The sequence below is a fragment of the Phacochoerus africanus genome, chromosome 4 (assembly GCF_016906955.1).
Source record: "Phacochoerus africanus isolate WHEZ1 chromosome 4, ROS_Pafr_v1, whole genome shotgun sequence".
NCBI lineage: Eukaryota > Metazoa > Chordata > Mammalia > Artiodactyla > Suidae > Phacochoerus > Phacochoerus africanus.
Window position 1 is genome coordinate 76,858,067 of NC_062547.1, and position 27,872 is coordinate 76,885,938.

General features: G+C 55.3%; 1 protein-coding gene across 1 annotated transcript; it reads left to right on the forward strand.

Moving 5' to 3' along the window:
• The first annotated feature begins 3,707 nt into the window (after window positions 1-3,707).
• Window positions 3,708-27,211, forward strand: ATP8B3 (ATPase phospholipid transporting 8B3). Its single transcript, XM_047777669.1, is given in 28 exon segments — window positions 3,708-3,829; window positions 3,861-4,002; window positions 4,602-4,660; window positions 5,122-5,213; window positions 5,492-5,605; window positions 6,595-6,693; window positions 7,029-7,090; window positions 7,558-7,630; window positions 7,750-7,820; window positions 8,227-8,309; window positions 10,524-10,682; window positions 11,339-11,427; window positions 13,584-13,774; window positions 13,891-14,131; window positions 15,179-15,341; window positions 15,705-15,899; window positions 15,977-16,089; window positions 17,697-17,861; window positions 17,972-18,083; window positions 19,193-19,268; window positions 19,489-19,609; window positions 19,889-20,264; window positions 20,387-20,610; window positions 23,644-23,727; window positions 23,855-24,094; window positions 24,265-24,403; window positions 24,680-24,807; window positions 26,250-27,211. Coding segments are annotated over 28 exon segments (4,593 nt in total). The 5' UTR covers window positions 3,708-3,729; the 3' UTR covers window positions 27,132-27,211.
• Window positions 27,212-27,872: the final 661 nt, after the last annotated feature.

Here is a 27,872-nt window from a genome sequence, read left to right on the forward strand (position 1 = left end):
TGTACGTTGCACATCTGAGAAGCTAACTTGGGAAGGGAAGGGTGGCCACTTGTGTGAAGCAAAAAGTGAAGCCAGAAGAGCCTAATGGACTGGAAGATGCTGGGGCACCCCAGGCCCCAAGGCAGGAACACAAAGGTGCTGGAAGGAGGCTGCCTGGAGGAGGCCCCCTGCCACTCCACTGCTTCAGCAGAAGTCATTTGGGTTTCTGCTAAAGGCCAAGAGGACAGGTTCCTGGCTGAGGACATGGTAGTGCCTCACAGGCCAGGGCTGCATAGGAGGACCACTGGGGGTCCTGGGGGTGTCAACTGAAAAGTAAATAAAGCCTTGACCTAAGAAGTTGTGAGTTATGTTTTATTCTAGGAACTCGCTGAGGACTGTGGCTGGAGAGATAGCCCCTCAACTCAGAGGAACTGTTCCATAGAGGCTAAGGGAGGAGCTTAGATATATAGAGATTTTTGCTGGGAAAAAAGCCAAAACCAAAAACCATGTAGTCAAAACATGGAAAGATTACTGCTAATCACAAAAAAACAGGCATCTCCAGTTAATGGTGGTCGTGCTTTTCTCTGCATGGGAAGATGGGCTCATTGAAATTATTACAGTTCCTGTTGTGGCTCAGCAGTAAGGAACTCGACTAGTATCCATGAGGATGTGGGTCCGATCCCTGATCTCACTCAATGGGTTAAGGATCCTGTGTCGCCGTGAGCTGTGGTATAGGCTGCAGATGCGTCTTGGATCTGGCATTGCTTTGGCTGTGGCATAGGCCAATAGCTGTAACTCCGATTCCTAGCCTGGGAACTTCCATATGCTGCAGGTGCAGCCCTAAAAAGCAAATAAGAAAGAAAGAAAAATTATTCCTTAGATGGGTACTTCAACTATCTAGGGTCAGTATACTGTTTTTCTCCATCCCAAGTCCTTCAGGGCACTTCATTAGGGAGACATTGCGGTGGCAGAAGGCTCAATGGTGGGCAACATTTTGCATCCATAGGAGCCTTGAGAGAATGTTCTTGGTGGAGTCAGACCTCTGCCACAGTCTTGTCCCTTTGGGGCTGTTCTTGTGACCAGTTGACCTTCCCCCACCTCTTCTGTAAATAAGTAGTGGTTTTCTAAATAAAAGATGCAAGAAGCATCCCAGAAGCCATGTTTATGTAGTGTCTGTCCTGCTCCCCATGGTGGGGGTATGCGAGATTTTAGCATGTCAAACCTGCTGGCTCTTGGAGGCAGAAGAGCCTTTGCAAACCCATGTTTTCCCTTCTCTGTCACCATCCCAGGGGAAACTTGTCTCTTCAAGAGGCTGTTAGAGCAGTTTGTCCAAGCCCCTCCCCCAGAGTCTTTCTCAGTAACTGCTGGGTAGGGCTGGCAGAATGAGTGAAATGAAGAAGGGCACCCCAGGGCTCCCCAAGAAATGGGAGTGAGAGGCTGCTGCTATGATGGGAGGTCAGCTCCTGTGTGCTGTCACCACCCACATCATTCACCCGTATCATTCACTCAACATCAGCTTGGATGATGCTCCCACTCCAGGCAGGCAGGAGGACTGGGCAGTCAGACAGGCATAAAGGTCTGTTGGGTCAAGGCTGGGCCAGAGGGAAGGACCCAGCCCAAGGCTGGGGGGCAGGGAAGGGTGGTGGAAGTGCCCAGTACCTACCTACCTACCTTTCTCTTTCTCCCTTTCTTTCTCTCTTTCTCCCTCTCTCTCTCTCTCTCTCTCTCTTTCTTTCTTTCTTTCTTTCTTTTTTCTTTCTTTTCTTTCTCTCTCCCTCTCTCTGTCTCTTTCTTTCTTTCTCTTCTTTTTTCTTACTTTTAGGCCGAACCTGAGGGGTATGGAAGTTCCCAGGCTAGGGGTGGAGTCGGAGCTGCAGCCACATCGGCTAAGATAAGATCTGAAAGTCTGCAACCTTCACCACAGCTCACAGCCAACATAGGATCCCTAACCCACCAATCGAGGCCACGGATCCAACCTGCATCCTTGTGGATCCTAGTAGGGTTCGTGACCGCTGAGCCATGACAGGAACTCCCTGTCCAATACCTTTCTAGTTCTGTCCTTCAGAGGGTTCCTAAAAGACTATGAAAAACAGAGCTTAATCATCTCTCTTGTCCCCCCGAGTTTGCCCCTCCTAGGTGGACACTACTTTCCTTAGAGCCTCCCACACAACCTCCTGCCCTGGCTCAAGTCCCCCACTCTGGCCTGAACGCTGCCCTACCCTCATTGCTGGCTCCCACCCCTCTGGTACCTTCAGGAAGGCCCCCAGAGCCCAGCCCACCCTGGGTGGGCACACACCAGACCAGGACCTTATGGGCTCTTTCCTGGGCTCTAAGAGCCTCCCCCAGCCTGGCCCCCAACACTGCACCTGCGCATAGGAGATGCTCCCTGAACTGGACCAGGATGAATGAATGAGAATCCAGGCAGGCAACTCAGGATCTATCCACTTGTACCAGCGATTACCAATGAGTCCTTTCTCCGCCCCTACCCCACACCTGCCCCGCCCAGCCTCAGCAGGGTCCAATCCACCCCACCCAGCGCTTTACAAGGTTTTGCTCCTAAATGACCAGGCCCTTAATAACCGAAGCCTAGATTAAGACCCCCTCCATGCTACCCGGCTGTGAAGGATCCTCTCCATTGACCCGCCTCAGCCTCAGCCTCAGCCCGCCCCTGCCCTGACACCCCTTGTTCTCTGCAAGCCCCCCCATCTTGGCCCACCAATAGGCTGCCATCACTCCAGAGACCCTCCTCTGCCTCTGCCAGGGCCCCGCCCACCTTCTCTGCAAGGTCCGGCGCAACCTGGTCAAGGCTCCCTGGGGCCCCGCCCCATCCTGCAAGTCTCCGCTTACCCCGGTATTCTGCCCCTCCCCGACCCCTGGCCTCTCTCCCTCGGGCCAGGTTCCTCGAGGTCACGCTCAGCCCCGCCTTCTGCCCCGCCTCGCCCCTCGGCCCTGCCCACGTCTGACCCCGTTGGGCTAGGAGGCCTTGCTCGGCCCTGCCTTAGGCCCTGACCTCGCCCCGGGCCACGCTTTCTGCAGGTTCCGCCCCCTAGCCCCGCCCCGCCTCTATTCTGGCCCACAAGCCATGGCCCCGCCCTCACCTACCCGGCCCCGCCCCTAGGCCCCGCCCCACCCCGCGCAAGCCCGCGCCGCCCGTTTCAGGCCCGTTGGAACTGGGCTAACAGCTCCACCACATCGGTCGCCTTGGACGCCCGTGGACCGCCCCAGGCAGCCCGGCCCCGTCCGCCCCGGCCCGCGCAGGTGAACGGCGGCCCTCCTGCAGCTGTGCGTCCCCGGACGCCTGCGCACCCTCTCTGGACTCCGCCCAGCCTGAGGGCTACAGGTCGTAGCCGCGGCGGAGGAGGCGCCTCCTAGAGGTTCGCGCTCGGCGGGGTCCGGACAGGCTCCCGAGCGCCCAGTGTCCTGTGGACCCGGATCGCCCAGTCCAGGGAGGCCTCGGGGCGTAGGGGGGTGGACTGGTCATCGAACCCTGCGCTGCTTCGCTACGGCAATGCTCGGATTTCCGGGGCGGGGGTTGGTGGGCGTTCTGGTGAGCTTGAGAGTGCGAGTGAGGAGGAAGCAAGCCCGGGGGCAGCGGGGGAGGGGGGTGTTCCTGCCCCAGATAAACTTTGAGTGTATTCTGGCCATCAGCATCCCTCCAACACCTTCTGTTACCGGCCGGGTTCCCCCTGTCTCTGGGCCCCACTGACTGAGCCTCACTCACCCTGAACCTTACTTTTCCTCATCTGGTGAATGGGCGAGGGCCTTGCTTGGGCTTCCAGGAGCATGAGAGCTGGCCCTGAGCCAGGCCCTCCCTCCATGCCCCCCCGGGACACCAGTGACTCAGACGCCAGCAGTCCCTGACCTAGAGGTTCCAATTTCAGCAGGCAGCCCAGACAGGGGAAGAAGCAGAGGAGTGAGGGTGATCAGAACTGGGATGGGGGACACTGCAGGCAGAGGGGGAGCCCAGAGGAGGTGCCAGAACAAGCCTGGGCGGTCCGGGAAGTATGAGCTGAGAGCAGAAGGGTGAGGAGGCTCTGGCCAGGTCGGCGGGTGGGGTGCTCCTGGCCGAGGGAACAGCGGGGCTGGGTCATGGAGAAGAAGGAGCTGCCGAGTGCTGGGGGTGGCTTGGAGGGACTAGGGGTTACCAGGAACTAACTGATGGGAAACTCCCAGGCTCTGTGGAAGTCTGGTGTCCCCTTGTCTTCTCCATCACGCTTGGCTGCTCTGAGACCATTCTCAGACCTTTCAGAGCACATTGGCTCTCGTATACATGCTTCAGGATATGATGGAGAACCCGGGGACCCCGTTTAGTCCATCAGCAAACATTGACCGAGCACCTGGCCAGGTTGGGCATTGTGCTCTGTGTTGGGGTTGGGGCAGGAGGGGCAGCAGCCGGGGAGGGCACGGGTGCTGTCATCCCAGGAGAAGCTGTGGGGGCCTGGTCCTGCGGAGCCGTGGGAGTGGGAAGCAGTGGCCAACTGTAATAGGGAAGGACACACAGCCAGCGACTGGCTGGGGAGAGGACAGCAGATGGATGCAACAGTTCAAAAAGGGTGGAATGATGGGCACTGTCCAGTCAGGGCTGGGCCGCTTATGTGACCTCAGGCCCCTCTCCCCGACAGCCCCACCAGCATGGGCAGTCTCGTGTACCGAGAAGAACTTGAGGAGGACAAGAACTCAGGTGCCTGTTGGGGCCCAGTGTAGAGATGGGGGTGGTGCGGGAGGGGAAGGGTGGACCAAGCCAAGTGACATTAGAAAGTGTAGTAGCTGAAGTGGGGATGTGGGAGGCACAGCGTGGCATTTTCGTTGGACTCCCGATGATTCAAAACCCCATGACTGAAAGGTGGACTCAGGATGCAGGGGCTGTGAACCAGAACTCTCTGGGCTGGGCGTGGAGCCTCAGCTGCCTTGCTGTCCTCAGGCCTCAGTGTATGCCTCTAGAGAAGGAATGGGAGTGAATGGGTCTCCCAGGGCCCAGGGTTGGCTCAGGGTCCCCTCGGATCCACTTGGGTGCCGTGAGTGGAGCGCCTGCTGTGTGCAGGGGCAGTGTGGACCTTCCCTCTGTTTACGGCCAGATCCCCTGAGGGCCCATTATCCTCCTCCAGGGTGTTGTTAGCCCGTGTTTGTTGTCTCCCGCTCCAGCGTTCACCTGGGAGGTGCAGGCCAACAACAAGGCCTACAACAGGCAGTTCAAGCAGAAGGCCTTCCTGTGCTGGTGGAGGAAGAAGTACAAGGTGGGCAGGCCCCGCGCGCCGGCCTCGACACCGTCCTCACTGAATCACTGGTCCGGGGCTGGAGCTTCACGTGTCTCTTCTGCCCGAAATCAGTTAATATGTAACCTTCGCAGGGCAGTGTGTCCAGCAGGCTCCACCTGAAACCCCTGCATGGGTCTCACTTTGGGAAGCCCTGGGGTCACAGCTCGGCTCACTGAATCTGCACCCAGTGTGGACAAGGCCGGGTGGGCAGGGGGGTCCCTGCCTGGCCAGTGCCCCGACGCTGGCTCTTGTTCCAGAGGAATGCCATCCACACGGCTAAGTACAACGTCTTCTCCTTCCTGCCCTTGAACCTGTATGAGCAGTTCCACCGCGTGTCCAACCTCTACTTCCTTCTCATCATCGTCCTCCAGGTAGGGCAGGTGGGGGCAGCTCCAGGTGTCAGCACCTGTGCCCACTCCTTCCACCTGTTCAAGTCACTTCCTCCAGGGAAGCCCTCCCTTCCCATCCTTCCCATGTGGCTCTGTAGACCCAGGGTGGTTCCACTGCATGTGCGTCTGTGTGGTTGTTGGGACAGTGTCTGGCTTCCCACACACTGGGACACCCTCATAGCTGGGTCCCCACTGCCTGGCCCAGGGCCTGGCGCAGTTATATGTTGAATGATAAGGGTCTGTGGGTAGCTCCTCCAGGTCTGAGAAGGCCTTATGGCTCCTTTGGCCCCCAGGCTGAGTTGACCCTAGAGGACAAGGAGGAAGGATCAGGGAATTGGGACCCACCACGTCACTTCCTGGCATCAGGCCCATCATAGGTGGTGATGGGTGGGGCAGGGGTGGAGCCCTATGTGGGATGTACATTTTCCAGAACACTCCAACACCCGTCTAGAATCTTATCCTGTACTGAGTAAAGTGAGACATTCGCTTTTATCTATCAATCCAATAAATATTTATGGAGCACCTACTGTATGCAGGTTCTATTCTGAGCACTGGGGACTTAGTGACTTGAATACCTGTCTTCAGGTGCCTCAGGGACTGGTGAGGGTGACTGTCATTGAATCACGTGGTGGGAACCAGTGATGGGGATGGGGACTCCCACCTGGATTTGTCCGGGGCCTCTTGGAGCTCAGCCCTGAGGGTTACAGGCAGGAGAACCAGTGAGCACCAAGGCCCTGAGGAGGGAAGGAGCTTGGGACTGGGAAGGCTTCCTGGAGGAGAAGGAGTGGAAGGGGAAGAGGCATTGTGGGGAGAAGGTCCAGGCAGAGGGGAGCGGACCTTGGGCCCAGGTGGTCAGCAGGTGGGACAGGGGATGCTAGGTTGAGAGGCAGGGTGTGCTGGGTGGGAGGGCCGGGGAGGCAGTGTGGAGGCACCTGGGAGCATGGGCCGGTGTCACCCACTCTTCATGTTAGGGCATCCCTGAGATCTCCACGCTGCCCTGGTTCACTCTCTTCGCCCCGTTGGTCTGCCTCCTCACCATCCGAGCCACCCGAGACCTGGTGGATGACATTGTAAGCAGGGCCCTAGAGGGGGAGAGGAGGGGCGGGGGTACAGGTGGGACCCTGGGTATGGTGGGAGGGGGCCAAGCCATGGGAGGTGGGCACAGTGGCCTTGGTGGGCTGTGTGGCCCATTTTGCCTTGCGGTCACAAGGGACAAGTGCCAGTGGCCCTCCAGCCACAGCACCTGGCTTTGGTGTCCACGCAGGCAGGAGGCGGAACGTGCCCTCCTGCTGCGGCGGACAGCAGGATGGCTGGACGGACGCAGCAGGGCGTGGGCTCGCTAGCAGGGCACCTGGGCAGTGTGCGGGGCAGCAGCATTGCTCTGACTTACCCCCTGTTGGCCCAGGGGCGACACAGGAGCGACAGGGCCATCAACAATAGGCCATGCCAGATCCTGGTGGGGAAGAGGTGAGGCTGCCGCGGTGGGTGTGGGGTCCATATCGGGGTGGGAGGAGGAGCGTAGGGATGCCAGCAGAGTCGGGGGTGGACACTGTTGAGAGGGGTGCCTGGAAGATCATCCAGCATCCTCCATGCTCCTGAACATCCTGGGGGGGGACCAAGGCCAGCGTTATTAGGCACCTGCTGTCTACCAGGCCTGGAGTGGGCCTATGAAGGGGCAGCAGCTGAAGCCACATTCATTGTTCACCCTTGTGGATCTGAGAGTTGAGCCAAGGGAGGGTGGGAAGGAGGGGCTCAGGGAATCCTTCAGGGGCTGGCCCCCAGGGCTGGTAGACAGGGACCTGCAGGTGGGAAGCAAAACACCAGAGGGTGTCTGCACCGCACCCCCTCTTCCAGGCCCTCTAGGGCAGGCGGGAGGGGGGTTGGGGCTTCCCAGGCTGAGCCACCCCTCATCCATGCCACCCCCACCCATGCAGCTTCCTGTGGAGAAAATGGAAGAATCTGTGTGTGGGAGATTTGGTCTGCCTGCACAAGGACAGCATTGTCCCGGTGAGCTGGGGTGCTCAGGTGGCAGGGCTGCCCCCTGCACGCCCTATGGACAGCTTCCTCCCCACCCCACCCAAGCCCAATGCACAACTCCGTCTCCTCCCACCTCACCCCTACCCCAGGCTGACTTAGTCTTGCTGGCCAGCACGGAGCCCAGCAGCTTGTGCTACGTGGAGACAGCTGACATCGACGGGTGAGACTGGGTTGGCACTAGGGCTTTGGGGACCTGGTGGCCGCCCACCCTGCCCACTTGGATATTGTGGCTCTTTGCCCTGGGAGCACGGATGGAAGTGCCAGCAGGGGCACTAAGACGAAACCAGGGGAAGGGACTCACCTTTGCACCACCACTTCTGGAAGCCCCACTGTGTGCCACATGGCACCACCCTCAGAACAAGAAGGCCTAGGGTCTGCCTCACCCCTTTGGGAAACACCCTGTGTGACCTCAGGCAAGACCCCCTCCCTCTCTGGGCCTCCGCTTCCTGCTCAGCAGCTGGAGCACAGTGGGTGCTAAGGGAAAATGTGTGGGTGACTCTGGAAGGAGGCTGGGGACACCTTGCCCAGGCACGGTCTGTCCTCACCTTTGGCCTTCTCATCCTCAGGGAGACCAACTTGAAGTTCAGGCAGGCCCCAACAATCACGCACCATGAACTGACCAACATAAGGAAGATGGCATCCTTCCAAGGTGAGAGCTGACAGACTCCTCCACCCCTCTGTGCCCGTGTGTCCCCCATCTCGTGCAGTGGGAGCAAAGGTTTGCCAGCTTGCTGGGCTGGGGGCTGTAACGGGATGTGGTGAGGGTGTTGGGTGGCATCTCCCAGCCCCCTCTATCCGTTGTTCTTTTTCTCCTTTTTTTCCCAGACTACTGGGGTTGGGATGACTTTTCAGAGATGGGCTTATTCTAGGCCTATATCCAATCCCTCAAATCCATGAGCAGTGGAGGCATTTTCTGTTATTACAAAAGGTGCTGCAGTGTTTTATCAGGTGTTACTTTTTTTTTTTTTGGCTATGTTCATAGCTTGTGGAAGTTCCTGCTCCAGGGATCAAACTTGTGCCGCAGCAGTGAACCAAACCACAACAGTGACAATGGCCGATTCTTAATCGCTAAGCCACCAGGGAACTCCCTGATGTTATACTTTATTTTTAACATGTGACCACTTTAAAGCAAATGCTTTTGGTTATTTACTTGAAATGGCAGTCTGTGGGGACTGGCGAGCAATTCATCTGCACGGTGGGAGAGCCCACAGGGACAGGCAACTGTCCTACACCTACAAGTTTCTTATTTTCCGCCAGGAAAGTAAAACATTTCATGAGTTCCCTGGTGGCACAGCAAGTTAAGGATTCAGCATTGTCATTGCTGTGGTGTGGGTTCGATCCCTGGCCCAGGAACTTTTGCATGCCTTGGACAGGGCCAAAAACAAACATTTCAGGAGTTCATGATGTGGCGAAGTGGAAATGAATCTGACTAGTAACCATGAAGTTGCGGGTTCCATCTCTGGCCTTACTCAGTGGGTTAAGGATCCAGTGTTGCCACAAGCTGTCGTGTAGGTCACAGATGCGGGTTGGATCCTGCATTGCTGTGGATCTGGCATAGGCTGGCAGCTGTAACTCTGATTTGACCCCTAGCCTAGGAACCTCCATATGCCGTGGGTACGGCCCTAAAAAGCAACAAAGAAAGAAAGAAAGAAAGGAAGGAAGGAAGGAAGGAAGAAAGAAAGAAAAAAAAAAAAGTTCACATCTAGGGATCCAGTTCCTGTTTGCCAGAGCCTGGCACAGGGATACTTTGTTATCGCTATTACAATTATTATCTCCTTGTTGTATTGCAAAGGCAAGTTACTCTAATTGGTTCTGGAGCAGACCAGAATTTTTCCAACCCCAGCATCTAACCACTGGTTGCACGTCTGTTCATGAATCTGGGGAAAAGTCTTACTCAAGTGGAGGGTGGCCGCACCTACCCTGACGGCTCTCTGGGTCCTGACCTGCTCCAGCTGCCCTGGCATTTCCTGCAAAGCATGACCCTTTTCCAGAGGAGGAAACTGAGGCTCAGTGGAGTGATGAGAGGCGAGGGCTTGCTCCATGGGCTCCTCCGTCCTTTGCCTGCCCCTCCCCAGACAGCTTTCCTTTCTACATTGAGGACAGACTTGGGCTCCAGCCCTTGAGAAGGAAGGGAGGTCAGGCAAGGGGCCTTCAAGGGCCCTGTAGCCACCCCCCAGCTCACTCCCTTCCTGGGTCCCAGGCCACCCACCAGATGCTGCCTTGGGCCAGCCTTTGCACCTGGGGCTGGTTTTGTTAAAACAAAACAAAACAAAACAAAACAAAAAAAAAAACACTGTCTCAGGGTGCTGGTGGACAGGCCCATCCCTGCTGCCTTCTGGGGAACTCAGTGCCATGCCCTGCTCTTGTCCCCTGTGGTTTAGGATTCTGGACCTGGGAGTCCTTTCCTTCCTCCCTCATTTACTGAGCACTTCCTATGTGTCAGGTGCTGGGCCTGGGTCCCCAGCTCAGGTGAGACTCCTGAACCTCACAGACACTGATGATACCACTGCAAGAATCAATGTGCCTTCCCAGGATTTTAACTAGGAGGAAGGGGCCCAGCGGGGGAGGGACCAGATCTGGATAGAGGATGAAGAAGGGCTTCCCTGAGGAGGTGTGAACATTGCCATAGGGAACAGAACACACACAGGCCCTGAGACTGGAAAGGGCCAGGTCTGGAGCATCCAGGAGGAGGCTGTGTGGTGGCAGTAGAGGTGCCAGTGGGTAAGGTTTGGGGCAGTGCAGGACCTGTGAGGGTGGCCCTGGCCGGAGAGTGACGAATATTCCATGTCCCCCACCGCACATTGGAGGGGTGTGGCCAAGCCCAGCCGTGCCCTTGGCTCCCTGACGGCCAGGTCTCCCACAGGCAAAGTGGTGTGTGAGGAGCCCAACAGCCGGATGCACCACTTCGTGGGGTGCCTGGAGTGGGAGGGCAAGAAATATCCCCTGGATAGCGGCAACATCCTCCTGCGTGGCTGCAGGATCCGGAACACAGACACCTGCTATGGGATGGTCATCTACGCCGGTACGGCCACCCTGCAGACCCGGGGTGTGCACTGTCCAGGTCGGGGGCGGGTGGGTGAGAGCCTTGATGTCATTGGCAAAAAGTCACAGGCAGGCCGGGCTATTGCATGTCTACTGCCATAGGATAAGGGGCTCCTGGCATAGTTTCTCCAAAATGAAATGGATGTGTTGAGCTAGTGCCTTTGTTTTGACTGGAAAAAATAGGCTGTTTGTAGATGGAAGGATGGGTGGTGGGGCGAGTGGCGAGTGGATAGATAGATGGGGGGTGATAGGGGAAGGGAAGAGGGTGGATGGATGAGTAGATGGAAGAGTGGATGGATGGATGGATGGATGGATGGATGGATGGACAGATGAGTGGATGTATGTATGGATGGATACATGTACAGATGGATGGGTGGGTGGATGAATGCATGCATGGATGGATGGATGGATGGGTGGATGGATGGATGGATTGACAGACAGATGGATGAATGCATGGACAGATGCATACATGGAAAGATGGATGGATGAATGCGTGGGTGGATGGATGCATGGATGGATGGACAGATGGATGGGTGGGTGTTTGGACAGATGAATGGATGAATGCATGGACAGATGGATGGATGGATGAATGCATGCCTGCATGGACTGATGGCTAGGTGGATGGAAACCCTGCAGGTTTTGACACAAAGATCATGAAAAACTGTGGCAAGATCCATCTGAAGAGAACCAAGCTGGACCATCTGATGAACAGACTGGTGGTCCTGGTGAGCTTCCCCGAGCCACTTCCCTGGGTGGGGGAACATGGAGGAGGGGAGAGAAAGGGCCCCAACCACAGACAGAAGCCTGGGCTATCATTTCGTAGTCTCAGCTTCCCTCCTCTGCAAAGTATACAGCCTGACTCCATGGTAGGTCTGTGGACCAGAGAACTTTTTCTTAAAATGATGATTTGAAAAAAAGCTTTTTTTGGAATTCCCGTCGTGCCTCAGCGGAAACGAATCCGACTAGCATCCATGAGGATGCAGTTTCGATCCCTGGCCTCACTCAGTGGGTTAAGGATCCAGTGTTGCCTCGAGCTGTTGATGTAGGTCACAGATGTGGCTCAGATCTGGTGTTGCTATAGCTGTGGTATAGGCCAACAGCTACAGCTCCAATTCGATCCCTAGCCTGGGAACCTACATATGCCATGGCCGCAGCCCTAAAAAGACAAAAAAAAAGAAAAAAAAGTTTTTATAAAATAATATTCGATCCCGACGTTTGCCAAACCCACAGGAGATTATCAAATGCTCACCTCTCCTCCGTTAACATTTAACAAGCCTTAACTTTATGCCTAATCAACTTCATCTTTATAAAAAGTTCTGGGGGCAGGGGGGCGTTCCCTAGTGGCTCTGTAACTCAGATCACTGCTGTGACTCAGGTTCAATCCCTGGCCTGGGATCTTCCTCATGCTGCAGATGTGGCCAAAAAAAAGTTACTGAAATAGTAATTTTATTTTATTTTAATTTGTTTATATATATATGTATATATATATATATATATATTTTTTTTTTTGTCTTTTTGCTATTTCTTTGGGCCGCTCCCTCGGCATATGGAGGTTCCCAGGCTAGGGGTCGAATCAGAGCTGTAGCCACTGGCCTACGCCAGAGCCACAGCAACGTGAGATCTGAGCCGTGTCTGCAATCTACACCACAGCTCATGGCAATGTCGGATCATTAACCCACTGAGCAAGGGCAGGGACCGAACCCGCAACCTCATGGTTCCTAGTCGGATTCGTTAACCACTGCGCCACTATGGGAACTCCCAATTTGTTTATATTTTTAATGATTTTTATTTTTTGTATTATAGTTGGTTTACAGTGTTCTGCCAGTTTTCTACTGTACAGCAAAGTGACCCAGTCACAAATACATATACATTCTTTTTCTCACATTATCCTCTGTCATGTTCCATCATAAGTGACACGATATCGTTCCCTTGAAACAGTAACTTTAAATGATTTTTTTTTTGTCTTTTTGTCTTTTTACGGCTGCACCTGCAGCATATTGAGGTTCCCAGGCTAGGGGTCAAATCACAGCTGTAGCTGCTGACCTATGCCACAGCCACAGCAATGCCGGATCCCAGCCCAATCTGTGACCTACACCACAGTTCACAGCAACACTGGATCCTTAGCCCACTGAGCAAGGCCGGGGATTGAACCTACATCCTCATGGATACTAGTTGGGTTCCTTAATCACTGAGCCAAGAAGGGAACTCCTGAAGGAGTAATTTTAAAAATGGCAGCCGCAGAGTTCCCCTTGTGGCCCAGCAGGTTAAGAACCCAATGCTGTCTCTCCAAGTATTCAGGTTCCATCCCCAGCCTTGTTAGGTGGGTTAAAGATATGATATTGCCATGGCTGTGGTGTAGGCCGGCAGCTGCATCTTCCATTCAACTCCTAGCCTGGGAACTTACATATGCTGCAGGTGCAGCCATTATTATTAAAAAAAAAAAATGGCAAAAAGGGCTCAGTGGCGTTTTGGGGAGCACTAGGATGCAGGTTCAATCCCCAGCCCTGCACAGTGGGTTAAGAATCCAGCGTTGCTGCAGCTGTGGCTTAGGTCATCACTGAGGCTCAGATCTGATTCCTGGCCGGGGAATGCCACATGCTGCGGGTCGGCCAAAAATGAAAAGAAACCAAAAAAGCACACACACACACAAAGCAGCCGCTAAGCCAAGCAAAATCCCTGCAAATACCCCTCTTCCTGGGGCTGCCAACCCCTCCCCAACCTCGGCCTCCTGCCCCAACCTGACAGAGTTGGGGGCCGTCCCATCTCTGTGTCTGTCCCCTCACACTGAGAGCACGTGTCTCAGTTGGTGAGTTCCGGGGTGTCTTAACTGCCTGCCGCCCGGGTGCCTCTCACGCCGTGCCCCCTCTGGTCCTCTGAGCAGATATTTCTGAGCATGGTAGCGATCTCCGCGGCCCTGACATTGGGCTTCCGGTTCAAGGTGAAGGAGTTCAAGGCCACGCACCACTACGTGTCTGCCAAGCACGACCGCAGCGAGGACATGGATACCTTCTTCATCTTTTGGGGCTTCCTCATCCTGCTCAGCGTCATGGTGCCCATGGCCATGTTCATCATGTGAGCCCCGCCTCCTCGCCCCGCCCACTGCCCCAGATCCACCCCGCCCACCGCCGCCGTGGGAGGGAAGGTGCCTGCCACCCGGGGTGTGACCACCAGGTGGTCTGCCTTGGCAGCGCCGAGTTCATCTACCTGGGGAACAGCGTCTTCATCAACTGGGACGTGCACATGTATTACGAGCCCCAGGACTTTCCTGCTAAAGCGCGAAGCACCAGCCTCAACGACCAGCTGGGCCAGGTGGAGTACATTTTCTCTGACAAGACGGGCACCCTCACCCAGAACATCATGACCTTCAAGAAGTGCTGCATCAATGGCGTTATCTACGGTGGGGACCCGCCCTGACCCCCTTGCCCCGCTGCCTCCAGCAACCTTCCCCCAGATTTGTGCCCCAGAACCATTGCCAAATGGCTTCAACACATTTGGCGAGGGGTGGGGAGGTGGGGAGGGGGGTGTGGTTCAATATACTATTTCTGTAAAGGACACAGGAGTAAGTATTTTGGGCTGCTCAGGCCTCCCCCATCTCTGAGTTTGGCCCTTGTCCTGGGAAAGCAGGTCCTGCTCACAGGGACTCCGAATATTGCATTTCATGGCATCTTCACATATCACAAGATAATTTTCCTCTTTTGGTTTTCTCGCAACTCTGGAAATGTGACCAGCATTCTTGGTTTTTGCAGGCCACACAGAAACTGGTGCTGTGGTTCATAGTTCGCCAACCCCTGGTCTAGTTTAAAAGTAGTGGATGGGGTTTAGGTGAGGAGCCAACAGAGGACCCCCCCTCGTCAATAGCTGGGTGTGGTGGTCGTCACCAGCACAAGACACAGGCCTGGGCCCATGCCCTCTGGTAGATGCCTCTGACCCTCAGCCGGGGTCTTGGGGGGATGGGGGGCAATGGGGCCTTTGTCAAGTGGCACCAACACCAGGCCAGACCGCTGATGTTTCTAGATGTTCCATGGAGCTATATTTTTATGGGAAACCACTTAATTTTTCAAAGCAGATGGCCAAGTCCCAATTTTTAACAGATACCATGAGGAGATCAAACCAAACATGTTCCACAGGGCTGATCCCCATTCTGGGCCCTCCCGGGGACACATGGCAGCATCTTTTCTCTCTTCCATACAGAAGGCAAAGCTGAGGCTGGGACTTTTGGCTGTTTGGGGTGCTGGGTCCAGAGCCCAGGCCTGGCTGGTCCAGCTATGTCTGATGGCTTCAGGAAGCCTGGCCTGGGGAGGGGGGCTGTGGGACCCCCAGCAGGTCTTAGGAGCTGAGGCCTGAAGCAGGGTCTTTTCCCAGGTTCAGAGGAAGAAGAGACCCCACGCAAGGTGAGCCATGCCTGCCCTGAAGCCCTGGATGGTGGAGGATGGACAATGACCCACCCAGGGCTGGCCTGTCCCCCACCACCCCCAGGAGGACCCCTACCGCTGGAACAAGTTTGCCGACGGGAAGCTGCTATTCCATGATGCAGAACTCCTGCGCATCGTGCAAGCCAACAAGGACCAGATAGTGCGCGAGTTCTGGCGTGTGCTGGCCATCTGCCACACCGTGATGGTGCAGGAGAAGAACAGTGAGCCAGCCCTGAGGGTGCCCCGGTCTTGGGCTCCCGAGATGCTCTCCTGCCCAAGCAAGAATCAGGGCACCTCCCATCTGGTTAGAGGGTGCTCAGGTCCCTGTGAAACTCCTTGCTGGGAGGAGAAGGTCACATAGACTGGGACCCACCCGGACCCACCCACCCACCTTCCCTTATTGGGCTTAGGTGTTGTACTGGCCCTGGAGACTGTCATCCTGCAAATGCCTGTGGGACACTTTCTGTGTCCATGTCCGTGTCCTCCCTCCCTGTGTTAAGGAGATGGAAGTGGGCCCTTCTGCAAAGGGATGGCCGGTCCCCAATGGAGGGCAAGTTCCCAGCCCCCTGCCCTCTTCCCTATCCACTCCTGGCCAGACCAGCTGTTGTATCAGGCAGCTTCCCCAGACGAGGAGGCACTGGTCACGGCAGCCCGGAACTTCGGCTATGTGTTCCTGGCACGCACGCAGGACAGCATCACCTTGATGGAGCTGGGGGAGGAGCGGGTATACCAGGTCCTGGCCATGATGGACTTCAACAGCATCCGCAAGCGGATGTCAGTGCTCGGTGAGTGTCCACAGCCCCAGGGTGGGGGCAGGTGGGAAGGGGAACACCTGTGGGCAGCCAGGCCTGTTCCTCCACAGTCCGCACCCCCGAAGGCTCCATCTACCTCTACACCAAAGGTGCCGACACGGTCATCTATGAGCGCTTGCACAAGAAAGGCCCAATGGAGTGGACCACAGAGGATGCCCTGGCCGTGAGTCCCTCTCAGAAGGGAAGGGAGATGAGCAGGAGTGAGGGCACAGGGATAGGAGGGTAAGGGCACAGGGGCAGGAGGAGAAGGACAGAGGAGGAAGGAGAGTGGCAGAGAAATGGTCTCAGGTACCCAGGGTGGCCATGTACATTTGGTCAGTTTGCGCACTGTTTTGTCCAACACACACACACACACACACACACACACACACACACACACACACGGCTGAGAAGGAGGCAAATTCCAAGCTGCGCCTTCCCAGAAGGGACGTCTTTTTCTGAGTCACAGGAGCCCCTGTGGCTGGGCTTTTGCCCTGGATGCTACCTCCATCTCCCAGCCAGGCCTAGGTTCTAAGACACACTCAGGCCTTTCTAGCCCAAATCTTTCCTCTCTGCGGATGAAACCCAAACCCCTAGTCCCAGCTTTTCAGGCTGTCTTTCTGTATCCTGCTGTCCTCTCTAGCCTGGTCTCTCCTTCCTCCCAGGGGTCCTCCAGAACCCCAATTTCTGGCTTGCAGTCTCCTCCATGCTCTGCTGGACCATTTCACATGCAAACCCCTCTGCCCGATGCCTTCCTCCACTCTTTGCTCAGGATCCTTTGGTTCTCAAGGTTCAGCCATAGGTTCCCCACCTTCAGGGAGCTGTTCCTATACCGATCCTAACCTGGGACTATCCTATGGTGCTGGCCCAGCCTTGACCCTCTGGGACCCCCAGGGGGGGACAGGAGGAGTGGGGCAGGTGCCTGGTTTCTGACCCAGAACTCAGGAGATCCAGAGCCCCGGAGTGGCATGAGATGGCACGGTGAGCAGACCGGTGACCCTGCTTGAGAGGAACAAAGGTCTGCCTGGAGCTCCTGATGCTCAGGGAGCTGCTGTCACGTCCCAGCTCAGCCCTCAAGCAGACCTCCAGTCTGGATCTCAAACGACACCTGCACCCCACCCCCTTGTTGTGGCAAAAAGCCTGGGGCACAGTTGAGTCGGGCCGTAGGAGGGAAGGAAGGCCCCCAGGGCAGCCCTGGGGTGAGAGAGCTCTGGGTCTCCTTTGGAGCCACAGACAAAGCCCCGCAGGACCTTTCCCGTTTCCCCCTTTCCAGAGGCCTCAGCCCCTTGAAAAAGGAGACAGAGAGAGGGGTCCAAGTCTCGGGGAGCCCTGCCTGGGAATGGTCTGCCAGGGCTTCACTGAAGGCCTTGAGGAATAGTTAGAATTTGCCACAGTGCAATTCCCTGGTGGCTCAGTGGGTTGAGGACCTGGCATGGTCACTGCTGTGGCTTGGGTTCAGTCCCTGGCCCAGGAACTTCCATATGTTGTGGGCATACAAAAAAAGAAAAAAAAAAAAGAACTTTTTCCATTGAAAATCATAGTGGGGTTGGTTCGGGGCGGGAGTGTTCCTGGCAGGGGGAACAGCAGGTGCAAGGCCTGGAGGCAAAACCAAGCCAGGCATCTGGGAGCCTAAGCCCAAGCCAGTGTGGAGCAACGGCTCGTGAGCCCAGCCCCCTCTGGGGAGGACAGACTATGGATGGGGGCATGTTGGATGAGCCTAGGAAGAGGGAGAAGGGCCAAGGGGCGCCTTGGGAGGCAGGTGGTGACAAGGGGTACCTGCCTGGTCCCCAGTCCTTTGCCGAGCAGACCCTGCGGACGCTGTGCCTGGCCTACAAGGAGGTGAACGAGGACACATACGAAGAGTGGCGCCAGAGGCACCAGGAGGCCAGCATCCTGCTTCAGAATCGGGCCCACGCCCTGCACCAGGTGTATGAGGAGATGGAACAGAACCTCCAGGTGGGTGGAGCCGGGGGGGGGAAGGGGTGCCCGCACCTGCCACTCCATACCCTCAGCCCTGCCAGCGAGCCATGTCCCTGCTCAGTCTGTCCCCATCCGTCACCCTCCAGCTGCTGGGAGCCACAGCCATTGAGGACAGGCTCCAGGATGGTGTCCCTGAAACCATCAAATGTCTCAAGCAGGGGAACATCAAAGTGTGGGTGCTCACTGGGGACAAGCAAGGTGGGTCCCAGGGTGTCCGCTCCAGCATGGAGAGAAGGGAGGTGGGTGGGACCCGTACACCTGGTCTGCGTTCAGTCCTGCCATCCACCTCGTCCTTGAGAAGGGAGAACTGGGAGCAATGGAAAAGGCCGGGGTCCCTGGGCACCAGCCTCGGGTGTCCAGTGCTATGCTGAGCACCTCCTGAGTGTTTGGCTCCCTGGCAGCACCATGAGGTGGGGCCCTCATCACCTTTGCATGATAGATGGACCAGCGGGGCTCTGAGAGCATGGGCAACTGCTTCGGGGGCCCACCTACCTAGTGGCCAAGTTGGCCTGGAACTTCAGGTCTCAGACCCTGGAGCCCTGACTCTCTTACCCCCTGAGGCCTCTCTGGGACACCCCCTGGGCATGGGCGCCAGCTGGGCTGCTTTAGTAATTCCGTAGGTGGGAGGCACATACACACAAAATATTTTTGTCTTTTTTTTTTGTCTTTTCTAGGGCCACACCCATGGCACATGGAGGTTCCCAGGCTAGGGGTCTAATCGGAGCTGTAGCTGCCAAGCCTACGCCAGAGCCACAGCAACGCGGGATCCGAGCCGCGTCTGCAACCTACACCACAGCTCACGGCAATGCCAGATCCTTAACCTACTGAGCAAGGCCAGGGATCGAATCCACAACCTCATGGTTCTTAGCCGGATTCGTTAACCACTGAGCCACGACAGGAATTCCCAAAATATTTCAAATGATGTTTGACAGCTGTGCTGGCATAAAGAGAAATATCCAGGATGGATTTTTATGTTCTTTTCTTTTTTTTTTTTTTTAAAGAAATTAAGTCATTCTTGTAGGCTTCTAGAACTTCCTTGGGGCCCTAGGTATGATGTGCCTTATGATCCCTTGGCCCTGGCCCCAGTCTCACCTCCTGCCTGCAGCCCAGCCAGGCCAGTGGAACCCATTTATGCTCAGAGCTGCAACCACAGTCTCAGGGCTGGCTCTCATGGCTGACCTGGGCACATGCCTACTCTGAACTAATCATAGTGGCCAGGGGCGGAAGGGGTGGGCTGCTGTGATGGGCAGGGTGGGTGAGGCCCTCAGGCAACAGGCTGTTGGGGGCTAAGCCTGACTGGTTTGCAGAGACAGCTGTGAACATCGGCTTTGCCTGCCAGCTGCTCTCAGAGAACATGGTCATTCTGGAAGAGAAGGAGATACTGTAAGATGTGGGGGTCTGGCGGATGAACCCGTGTTGGGGGATTGAGGGTGGTGGCAGGGCATCCTCAGCCCAGGTGTGGCCCTAGGGTCTGCAGAGAGTGCCCTCAGCCTCTGCCTGGCCAGGCTCCCAAGCAGCATTGGGGAGACCCAGGCAGCACGGGGTTTGGGTGCCAGGAGGCCTGTATGGCTGGCAGGGCTGAGCCCCCGCTGGGCCCCCACAGGCGGATCCTGGAGTCCTACTGGGAGAACAACAACAACCTGCAGGGTGGCAAGAAGGGTCGCCGGAAGAACCAGCTCCCAACGCAGGTCAAGATCGCCTTGGTCATTAATGGGGAGTTCCTGGTCAGTGTCAGCTCAGGGCGGATGGCAGGGCCCTGGGACATGGGAATGGGTGGGAGGAGCCATGAGCCAGGGCTGGGGGGCCCCCCACCAAAAGGCTCCCAGATGCCGTGTTGGACAAGCAGAGGCAAAGGGCCTTAAGTGCCTCACCGCGAGATGGTTCTCAGTGGTGTCGGAGCAAGTGGGGACGTGGTCAGGCCCAGCCTGGAAGGAGGGCCCGTCAGGGGTGTCCTGGAGGGAAGGGGTGCAGCAGGTGATGTCCCTCCAATCCCCACGGACCAGGACCAGCTGCTGCTGTCCCTGCGCAAGGAGCCCCGGGCCCTAGTCCAGAAGGCAACCTTGGACACAGAAGAGTGGCAGGAGCCTGGCGAGGAGAGGCTTCTGCAGGCCAGGCGCCTGTCCCTGATGTGGCGGACTCTTGGGATCCAGCTGAGGAACTCGGGGTTGGCATCAGAAGACAAGGACTCCGCCACCAGCGAGAGTGCCGAGGAGCGGCGAGAGCGGGCCTTTGTGGAACTGGCCTCCCAGTGCCAAGCGGTCATCTGCTGCCGCGTGACACCCAAGCAGAAGGCCTTGATTGTGGCGCTTGTCAAGAAATACCAGAACGTGGTGACGCTGGCCATTGGGGATGGTGCCAACGACATCAACATGATCAAGAGTGGGTGATGGGGAGCAGGGCCCGGGCCAGGGGTTGGGGAGGCCTGTGGGCCACCAGCAGGTGGGTGATGGGCAATGCACTGGGGGGGGCCTGGCTCCAACCGGCTGCATATACCCCCGCAGCTGCGGACATTGGCGTGGGGCTGGCGGGTCAGGAGGGCATGCAGGCGGTGCAGAACAGCGACTACGTGCTGGCCCAGTTCCGCTTCCTACAGCGGCTGCTCCTGGTGCACGGACGTTGGTCCTACATGCGGGTCTGCAAGTTCCTGCGCTACTTCGTCTACAAGACACTGGCCAGCATGATGGTCCAGATCTGGTTCTCCTTCTACAGTGGCTTCACTGCCCAGGTGTGCTGGAAGGGGGTTCCCTCTGGGGCTGTTCTGGGGGCAGCAGGCAGGCTTCCACTCTGGTCCCACACGGGGCACAGCTTGCCTGAAGTCACAGAGCAACACAGTCTTTTATTTGGCTGCATTCATAGAGGTATAGGTTCCAGGTAAAGGGAGGCAATGTTTCATGGCCAGCTCTGTGCTGAGCATTTTCAGGGAAATTTGGCAAATTTGAACTTTGAGGCAATGGCCAGACAGGTGCTCCAAATGGACATCCTTTAAGCAGAGAGAATGAGAGCTTGAACCCCAGAGAATAAGAATGTGGGCCCCTGGCTTCAACACTCTGGACAATATCATGGTGATTACTACATGTGCTCTGCAGAATATCAGGGGACTCCTCGGGCGGTGGCGTCACCTGTATATAAGGCAATTGTCTGAGAATAGACTGCCACGAGAGGGAGGGAGTTCCCTGTCACTAGTACCCAGGTATTGGAGAGGAAGCTTTATGGCAGCACCCTTCCCAAATATGTATTTGTTTTACTTTTTTTTTTTGCTGCACCCACAGCATGCAGAAGTTCCTGGGTCAATATCAAACTCTTGGAGTTCCTGTCATGGCTCAGTGGTTAAAAAATCCGACTAGGAACCATGAGGTTGAGGGTTCCATCCCTGGCCTTGTTCAGTGGGTTAAGGATCCGGTGTTGCCATGAGCTGTGGTGTAGGTTGCAGACGTGGCTCGGATCCCACGTTGCTGTGGCTCTGGTGTAGGCCGGCGGCAACAGCTCCGATTAGACCCCTAGCCTGGGAACCTCCATATGCTGCAGAAGCGGCCCTAGAAATGGCAAAAAGACAAAAAAAAAAAAAAAAAGATCAAACCCTTGCCACAGCAGCTACCCAAGCTGCTACAGTGACAATGCCGGATCCTTAACCACTGAGTCACATGGGAACTGCTCTGTTTTACTTTTTATTTCTAGATATTTTATGCTTTAAAATGCTACTATAGGCATTCCCACTGTGGCACCATGGGATTGGTGGCCTCTTGGGAGCACTGAGATGCAGGTTTGATCTCCAGTCTGGAGGTTAAGGATCCGGCAGTACCACAGCTGCGGCTTAGGTTACAACTGTGGCTTGGATCTAACCCCTGAAGCAGGAACTCCATATGCCATGGGGTGGCCAAAAAAGAAAAAAAAAAAAAAAAGAGGCTACTATAAATGGAATTGTTTTCTTTTTTTTTTGTCTTTTTTGTCTTTTTGTCTGTTGTTGCTATTTCTTGGGCCGCTCCCGCGGCATATGGAGATTCCCAGGCTAGGGGTCTAATCGGAGCTGTAGCCACCGGCCTACGCCAGAGCCACAGCAACGCAGGATCCGAGCCGCGTCTGCAACCTACACCACAGCTCACGGCAACGCCGGATCGTGAACCCACTGAGCAAGGGCAGGGACCGAACCCGCAACCTCATGGTTCCTAGTCGGATTCGTTAACCACTGCGCCACGACGGGAACTCCGGAATTGTTTTCTTAATTCCCTTTTGAGCTTGTTTATTGCTGGTAGAAACACAATTTTGTGTGTGTGTTTATCTGTGCCCTTCAGCCTTGCTGGATTTGTTTATTGGCACTAGTAGCTTTCCTGTGAATCCTTTGGGATTTTCTGCATATGGGATTCTGCAAATAGAGATAGTTTTACCTCTTCCTGTCCAACTTGGATGCTTTTTCTTTCTTTTTCTTGCCTAATTGCTCTGGCTAGGACTTCCATTGTAGTGCTGCATAGCCACGGTGAAAGCAGGCATCCTTGTCTTGTTCCTGATCTTAGAGGGGATGGTGTCCAGTCTTTCTACATTTGTTAGTTAGTATTCTTCTATAGGAAGAACTGCTCCTTCTCCCCAACTTATTCATTCACTTATCAATTCTGATTGCTATGGGCTCATGGGTATTTATTTTATTCTATGTTTTGTTGCTCAGATTGTCCCTGATTTGCCCCTTTGACATGTGCCTGCTCTTTTCTGAGCACATCCTCAATTCCTGGTGCTACACAAGCTTCCAGGCCCATTTTGTCCTTTCCCTGCCCCAAGCCTGGAATGAGCCATTCCCATAAGGAGCCCCGTTTCTCTTCACTAGAGAATGGTAATTAGACACCAAGCTCAAAGTTTGGGGGGTGCTTATTGCTACTGGGATGCCATTACCCTCTTAGCAGACAGAGCTAGGAAATGCACACACATTAACCCATGTTTAGACACACATCTATATCTATACCCAGCCACCTACCTATCTTTGTGTGTCTGAGTTCACACTGATAACTCTGATTCCAGACCCACAGAACAAGTCTCAGCTTAGCCTTTTCCATGTCCTCATTTGTGACTCTTATCTCCAACAGTGAGAAACTTGATTCTGGTAGAAACTTTGACTCCTATTTGCTCAATCCCAGAATGCACAGAAAGTGGTTTTTGGAACTGAAACTGATATTCTTTTAAGTGGTCTGGATTCGCGCATTGGGAAGGGAGTTGTACTGTTTGTCTGGGAGGTCCTGTCCAACTCTTCTTCATCAGTGATTTCCTAAATTGAAAATTCTCTAAAAACACACTCTGTAGTCATTTGCCCTCCTGTAACTATTTATTGAGATCACCCACTTAAAACAGAATCAAAGATGCTGCTGTAAAAGAATTAGAGGGAATTCCTGGTGTCTCAGTGTGTTAAGGATCTGGTATTGTCACTGCTGTGGCTCAGGTTGCAGCTGTGGCACAGGCTCCATCCCTGCCCCGGGAAATCTGCATGCTGTGGGTGCACCAATGCCCCCCCCCCCCACACACACACAAAGAGAATTAGACCATGCCTTTTCTCTTTGCCTTTTATCTTCCAGTCCTGATCACTTAATTCAGCCCTGATCTTTATCCCAGCCTTGACTGCAACTTGACTTTCTAACTCACCTGGAATCCACTCCAGGTGCCGACCTAGCTTGGGTGGGACTCCTTGGGTACAGATTTGATTTTGTTTCTGGCCATTTAGCTCTGAAGGTTCACTGCGTTCTCCCTCTCCTCTCCCCATCTCCACACCCCCCACCCCCAGCCTCTGTATGAAGGCTGGTTCCTGGCCCTCTTCAACCTGCTGTACACCACCCTCCCGGTTCTCTACATTGGGCTCTTCGAGCAGGTGAGCAGCTCCTCCCTCCCTGTAGATGCTCCTGTCTCTGCCCCACCTTCTTCTGGGGGATTAGGGTAGGGTAGAGGATGTCCCCACTGGTCCCAAGAGCCAGCCTCTCCACCCCCCAACCTGCCAGGACGTGAGTGCCGAGCAGAGCCTGGAGCTGCCTGAGCTGTACATTGTAGGCCAGAAGGATGAGCTCTTCAACTACTGGGTCTTCCTCCAAGCCATTGGCCATGGCATGGCCACCTCCCTGGTCAATTTCTTCCTGACTCTGTGGATCAGCCATGACTCAGCCGGGCCTGTCAGCTTCAGTGACTACCAGTCTTTCGCGGTGGTGGTGGCCTTGTCAGGCCTGCTGTCCATTACCATGGAGGTAGGCGTGGCTGCCCTTCTGCCCACCCCCAGGGGCCTCAGAGGGCCACTGAGGTCTCCCTGCTCAGTGACTCGTCCCTTCACAGATTCCCAGTGCTGGGCTCCTACCCTCCCCATGGAGCTCCATCCCGGGCTTCAGCCCCCCTTCCTTAATGCCCTCTCCCTTTTCAGGTCATCCTCATCATCAAGTACTGGACGGTCCTGTCCATACTGGCCATTTTCTTCAGCCTCTGCTTCTATGTGGTCATGACCTGCCTCACCCAGAGCAGCTGGCTCTTCAAAATCTCCCCCAAGACCTTCCCATTTCTGTGTGAGCCCCTGGTAGGGTTGGGCCACTAGGGTGGGGGGACCCGGTTGGAACACCCTCTCTGCCCCTCTCTGAACCTCGCTCTCCTTGGCCATGCAGGTGGGGGGAGTTGTGTGTGTGCAGGGAGTGTCAACCTCTTTTGAGAATTTGCACAAAAGTGAAGGGAGGGGAAGCAGAGGGGGTGGGGAGGAGGGGAAGCAGATGGGGTGGGGGTGGGGCACCAGGCAGGCTCTGGGGAGGCTCTACCCCAGGCCAGCTGTGACCCTTCCTTGTCTCTAGACGCTGACCTCAATGTGCTGTCCCAACCCCCCATCCTGCTGGTGATCCTGCTGAATGTGTCATTGAACACCCTGCCTGTGCTGGCCTTCCGTGTCATTTACCAAGCCCTCAAGAGGCCACCACTCAAGGTGCAGTGTGGGGGGTTGGGAGGGGGAACCCTGGCAGCCAGAGCCTCTGCTGGGAGCAGGGACTCCAAAGAGACACAGGGTTGGGGGTTCAGAGGATAGAGACCCAAACACACACCCAGTACCCCCAGGGGGGCTCAATGACAGGCCTCAGGGTCCCTAAGGGGAAGCTGCACTTTCTGGGGGTGGAAGCAGCGGGAGCACGAAAAAGGCCAGTGCTGACGTGGCCTGGTCTCCCGGCATGAAGTAACTAGGGCTTGAGGGTTGAGGTGACAGAAATGACTTGGAAATGGTGTAGGCAAAAGGGGAAACTTCGAAGTAACCCGAATGTTCATCAGTTGATGATGGGTAAACAGTATGATATATACATACAGTGGAATATTAGTCTTTTTTTTTTTTTTGTCTTTTGTTGTTGTTGTTATTGTTGTTGTTGTTGTTGTTGCTATTTCTTGGGCCGCTCCCGCGGCATATGGAGGTTCCCAAGCTAGGGGTCCAATCAGAGCTGTAGTCTCCAGCCTACGCCAGAGCCACAGCAACGCAGGATCCGAGCTGCGTCTGCAACCTACACCACAGCTCACGGCAACGCCGGATCGTGAACCCACTGAGCAAGGGCAGGGACCGAACCCGCAACCTCATGGTTCCTAGTCGGATTCGTTAACCACTGCGCCACGACGGGAACTCCTGGAATATTAGTCTTTAGAAGAAAGGAGGAGTTCCTGTCATGGCACATCAGAAACGAATCTGACTAGGGACCATGAGGTTTCTGGTCGATCCCTGGCCTCACTCAGTGGGTTAAGGATCCGGAGTTACCATGAGCTGTTGTGTAGGTTGAAGATTTAGTTCGGATCTGGTGTTGCTGTGGCTGTGGCCAGCGGCTACAGCTCCACTTAGACCCCTAGCCTGGGAACTTCCATACGCCACAGGTGCGGCCCTAAAATGACAAAAAGACAAAAAAAAAATCTATAAAAAAAATGGTTAAAATGGTACATTTTATGTTATGCATATTTTACCACAATGAAAAAAGTTGGGGGCGGAGACTTACTGGCTCATGCAACCAAAACCTAGATGGATGGATTGCAGCTGGAATGGGCTCCAGAGTTGACTGGAATGGTGGACTAAGACAGGGCCACAAACCTGCCACCTTCAGCCACATAGGCTTGACACCTGGCTGCCCCAGGCTCACCTCTTCTGGCTTTGCCGGCAGAGGGTGCCCAATGTGCCTAGGGGGGCTGACCCAGAGTTAAGTTCCAGGGAAGGACTCTGGTTGGCTGGTCCAAAGTCAGGTCCCAGGGAGGACTCTATTTGGGGCAATTGAGTAAGAAAGACTCTGGCCAATCGATGGTGGCCAAGGACTCTGAATGGTCCCCCTTGGAGAACAGGTGATCAGGAAACAATCGACACGGCTTGGGAGCCAGATGACTTCTGATCCCCTCTTTGCTCTGTAGGAGAAGGAAGAGGAGGAGGGGAAGACGCCAAGTGAAGAGGTCTTTGTGGTGGAGCCCATGCCCTACTTACACCGGGAGTCAAGGACCCGTCGTTCCAGCTATGCCTTCTCCCACCGGGAGGGCTATGCGGACCTCATCACACAGGGCACAATTCTGCGGAGGTCACCAGGGGTCAACAGTGACATGCTGTCTGATCACACAACCCCACCTGATGAGCTGTCCTCCAACATTAAGGAATCCCTCTGGTCCTCCAGGAAAATGTCGTTCCTGGGAAGGAAGCGGCACCAGTACCGGGGGAAGGTGTCCTCCGAGGAGATGCAGCCTGCCTCCCAGGCGAGCTCATTCTTGACTGTGGATGGGCAGTCGGCTCCTTATCAGGAAAACCAGAACCCTCCCACCAAAAGCTCAGCCCTCTCCTTGAACCAACAGTCTGGGTCTTTGCAGGAGAAGTTGCCTGAGGGTCTGCCACCAACCAAGGAGAGGTCACTGTCATCTAAGGAGAGCCAGGTGACATTTTATGAAAGCCAGTCACTGCCTTCGAGCCAGCTGTCTTTGAAGATCCAGGCAGCACCACTGCAGGAGATTCCATCCCTCTGGAAGATCCCAAAACTGTCCTGGAAGAACTGGCCATACATCTGGCAAAAGGAGCTCGGGCCCTCCAAGGAGGGGACCGTGCCAGGTTCCAACTCGACCATTGCTGCTCCAGTGGAAACTCTGCCACCAAGTGCAAGAGAATCATCCACAAGCCAGCAGCCGATGGAGGTAGAGCCCTCGCCTGCAGAGAGGCAGCCATCACCCGTGGAGTGGCTGCCAGGGTCCAGTGGGGGCCAAGTTCCTCCTGATGTATCAGGGCAGCCACCCTCATCTGAGCAGAAGCAGTGACTGCCTGGGCTTAGTGTCACTCAGCAAGGAAGAGGTCTTCCCCAAGAACGAGGGCTCTACATGTTCTTCTCTGTCTAATAAACCTGGGCTTCTTGAGGCTCCCTCTTCCTAAATTTCTTTTTCTTTCTTTCTTTCTTTCTTTCTTTTTTTTTTTTTTTGCTATTTCTTGGGCCACTCCCGCAGCATATGGAGGTTCCCAGGCTAGGGGTTGAATCGGAGCTGCAGCCACCAGCCTACGCCAGAATCACAGCAATGCTGGATCCGAGCCGCGTCTGCAACCTACACCACAGCTCATGGCAACACCGGATCCTTAACCCACCGAACAAGGCCAGGGATGGAACCCTCAACCTCATGGTTCCTAGTCGGATTCGTTAACCACTGCGCCACGACTGGAACTCCCTAAATTTCTTTTTTGTGATGCCCCAGGGAATAGTCTCCTGGTTTCAAAAATCAAAACACTGACCTCTAGTGGCCCATTGGGGGATCTTCAGGGAAAGCCGGGGTGGGGGCCAAGGTTTGGGGTTTTTTTCTTCACCCAAGGGTAGATAATGTGTTTGTAAATTTTATGGCCTCATCCGTGGCATGTGGAAATTCCCAGGCTAAGGACTGAATCTGAACCATAGCTGTGACCTATGCCGCAACTGAAGCACCACTGGATCCTTTAAGCCACTGTGCCCGGCGAGAGGTGGAACCTGCACCTCTGCAGAGATCTGAGCTGCTACTCAGATGAGATTCTTAATC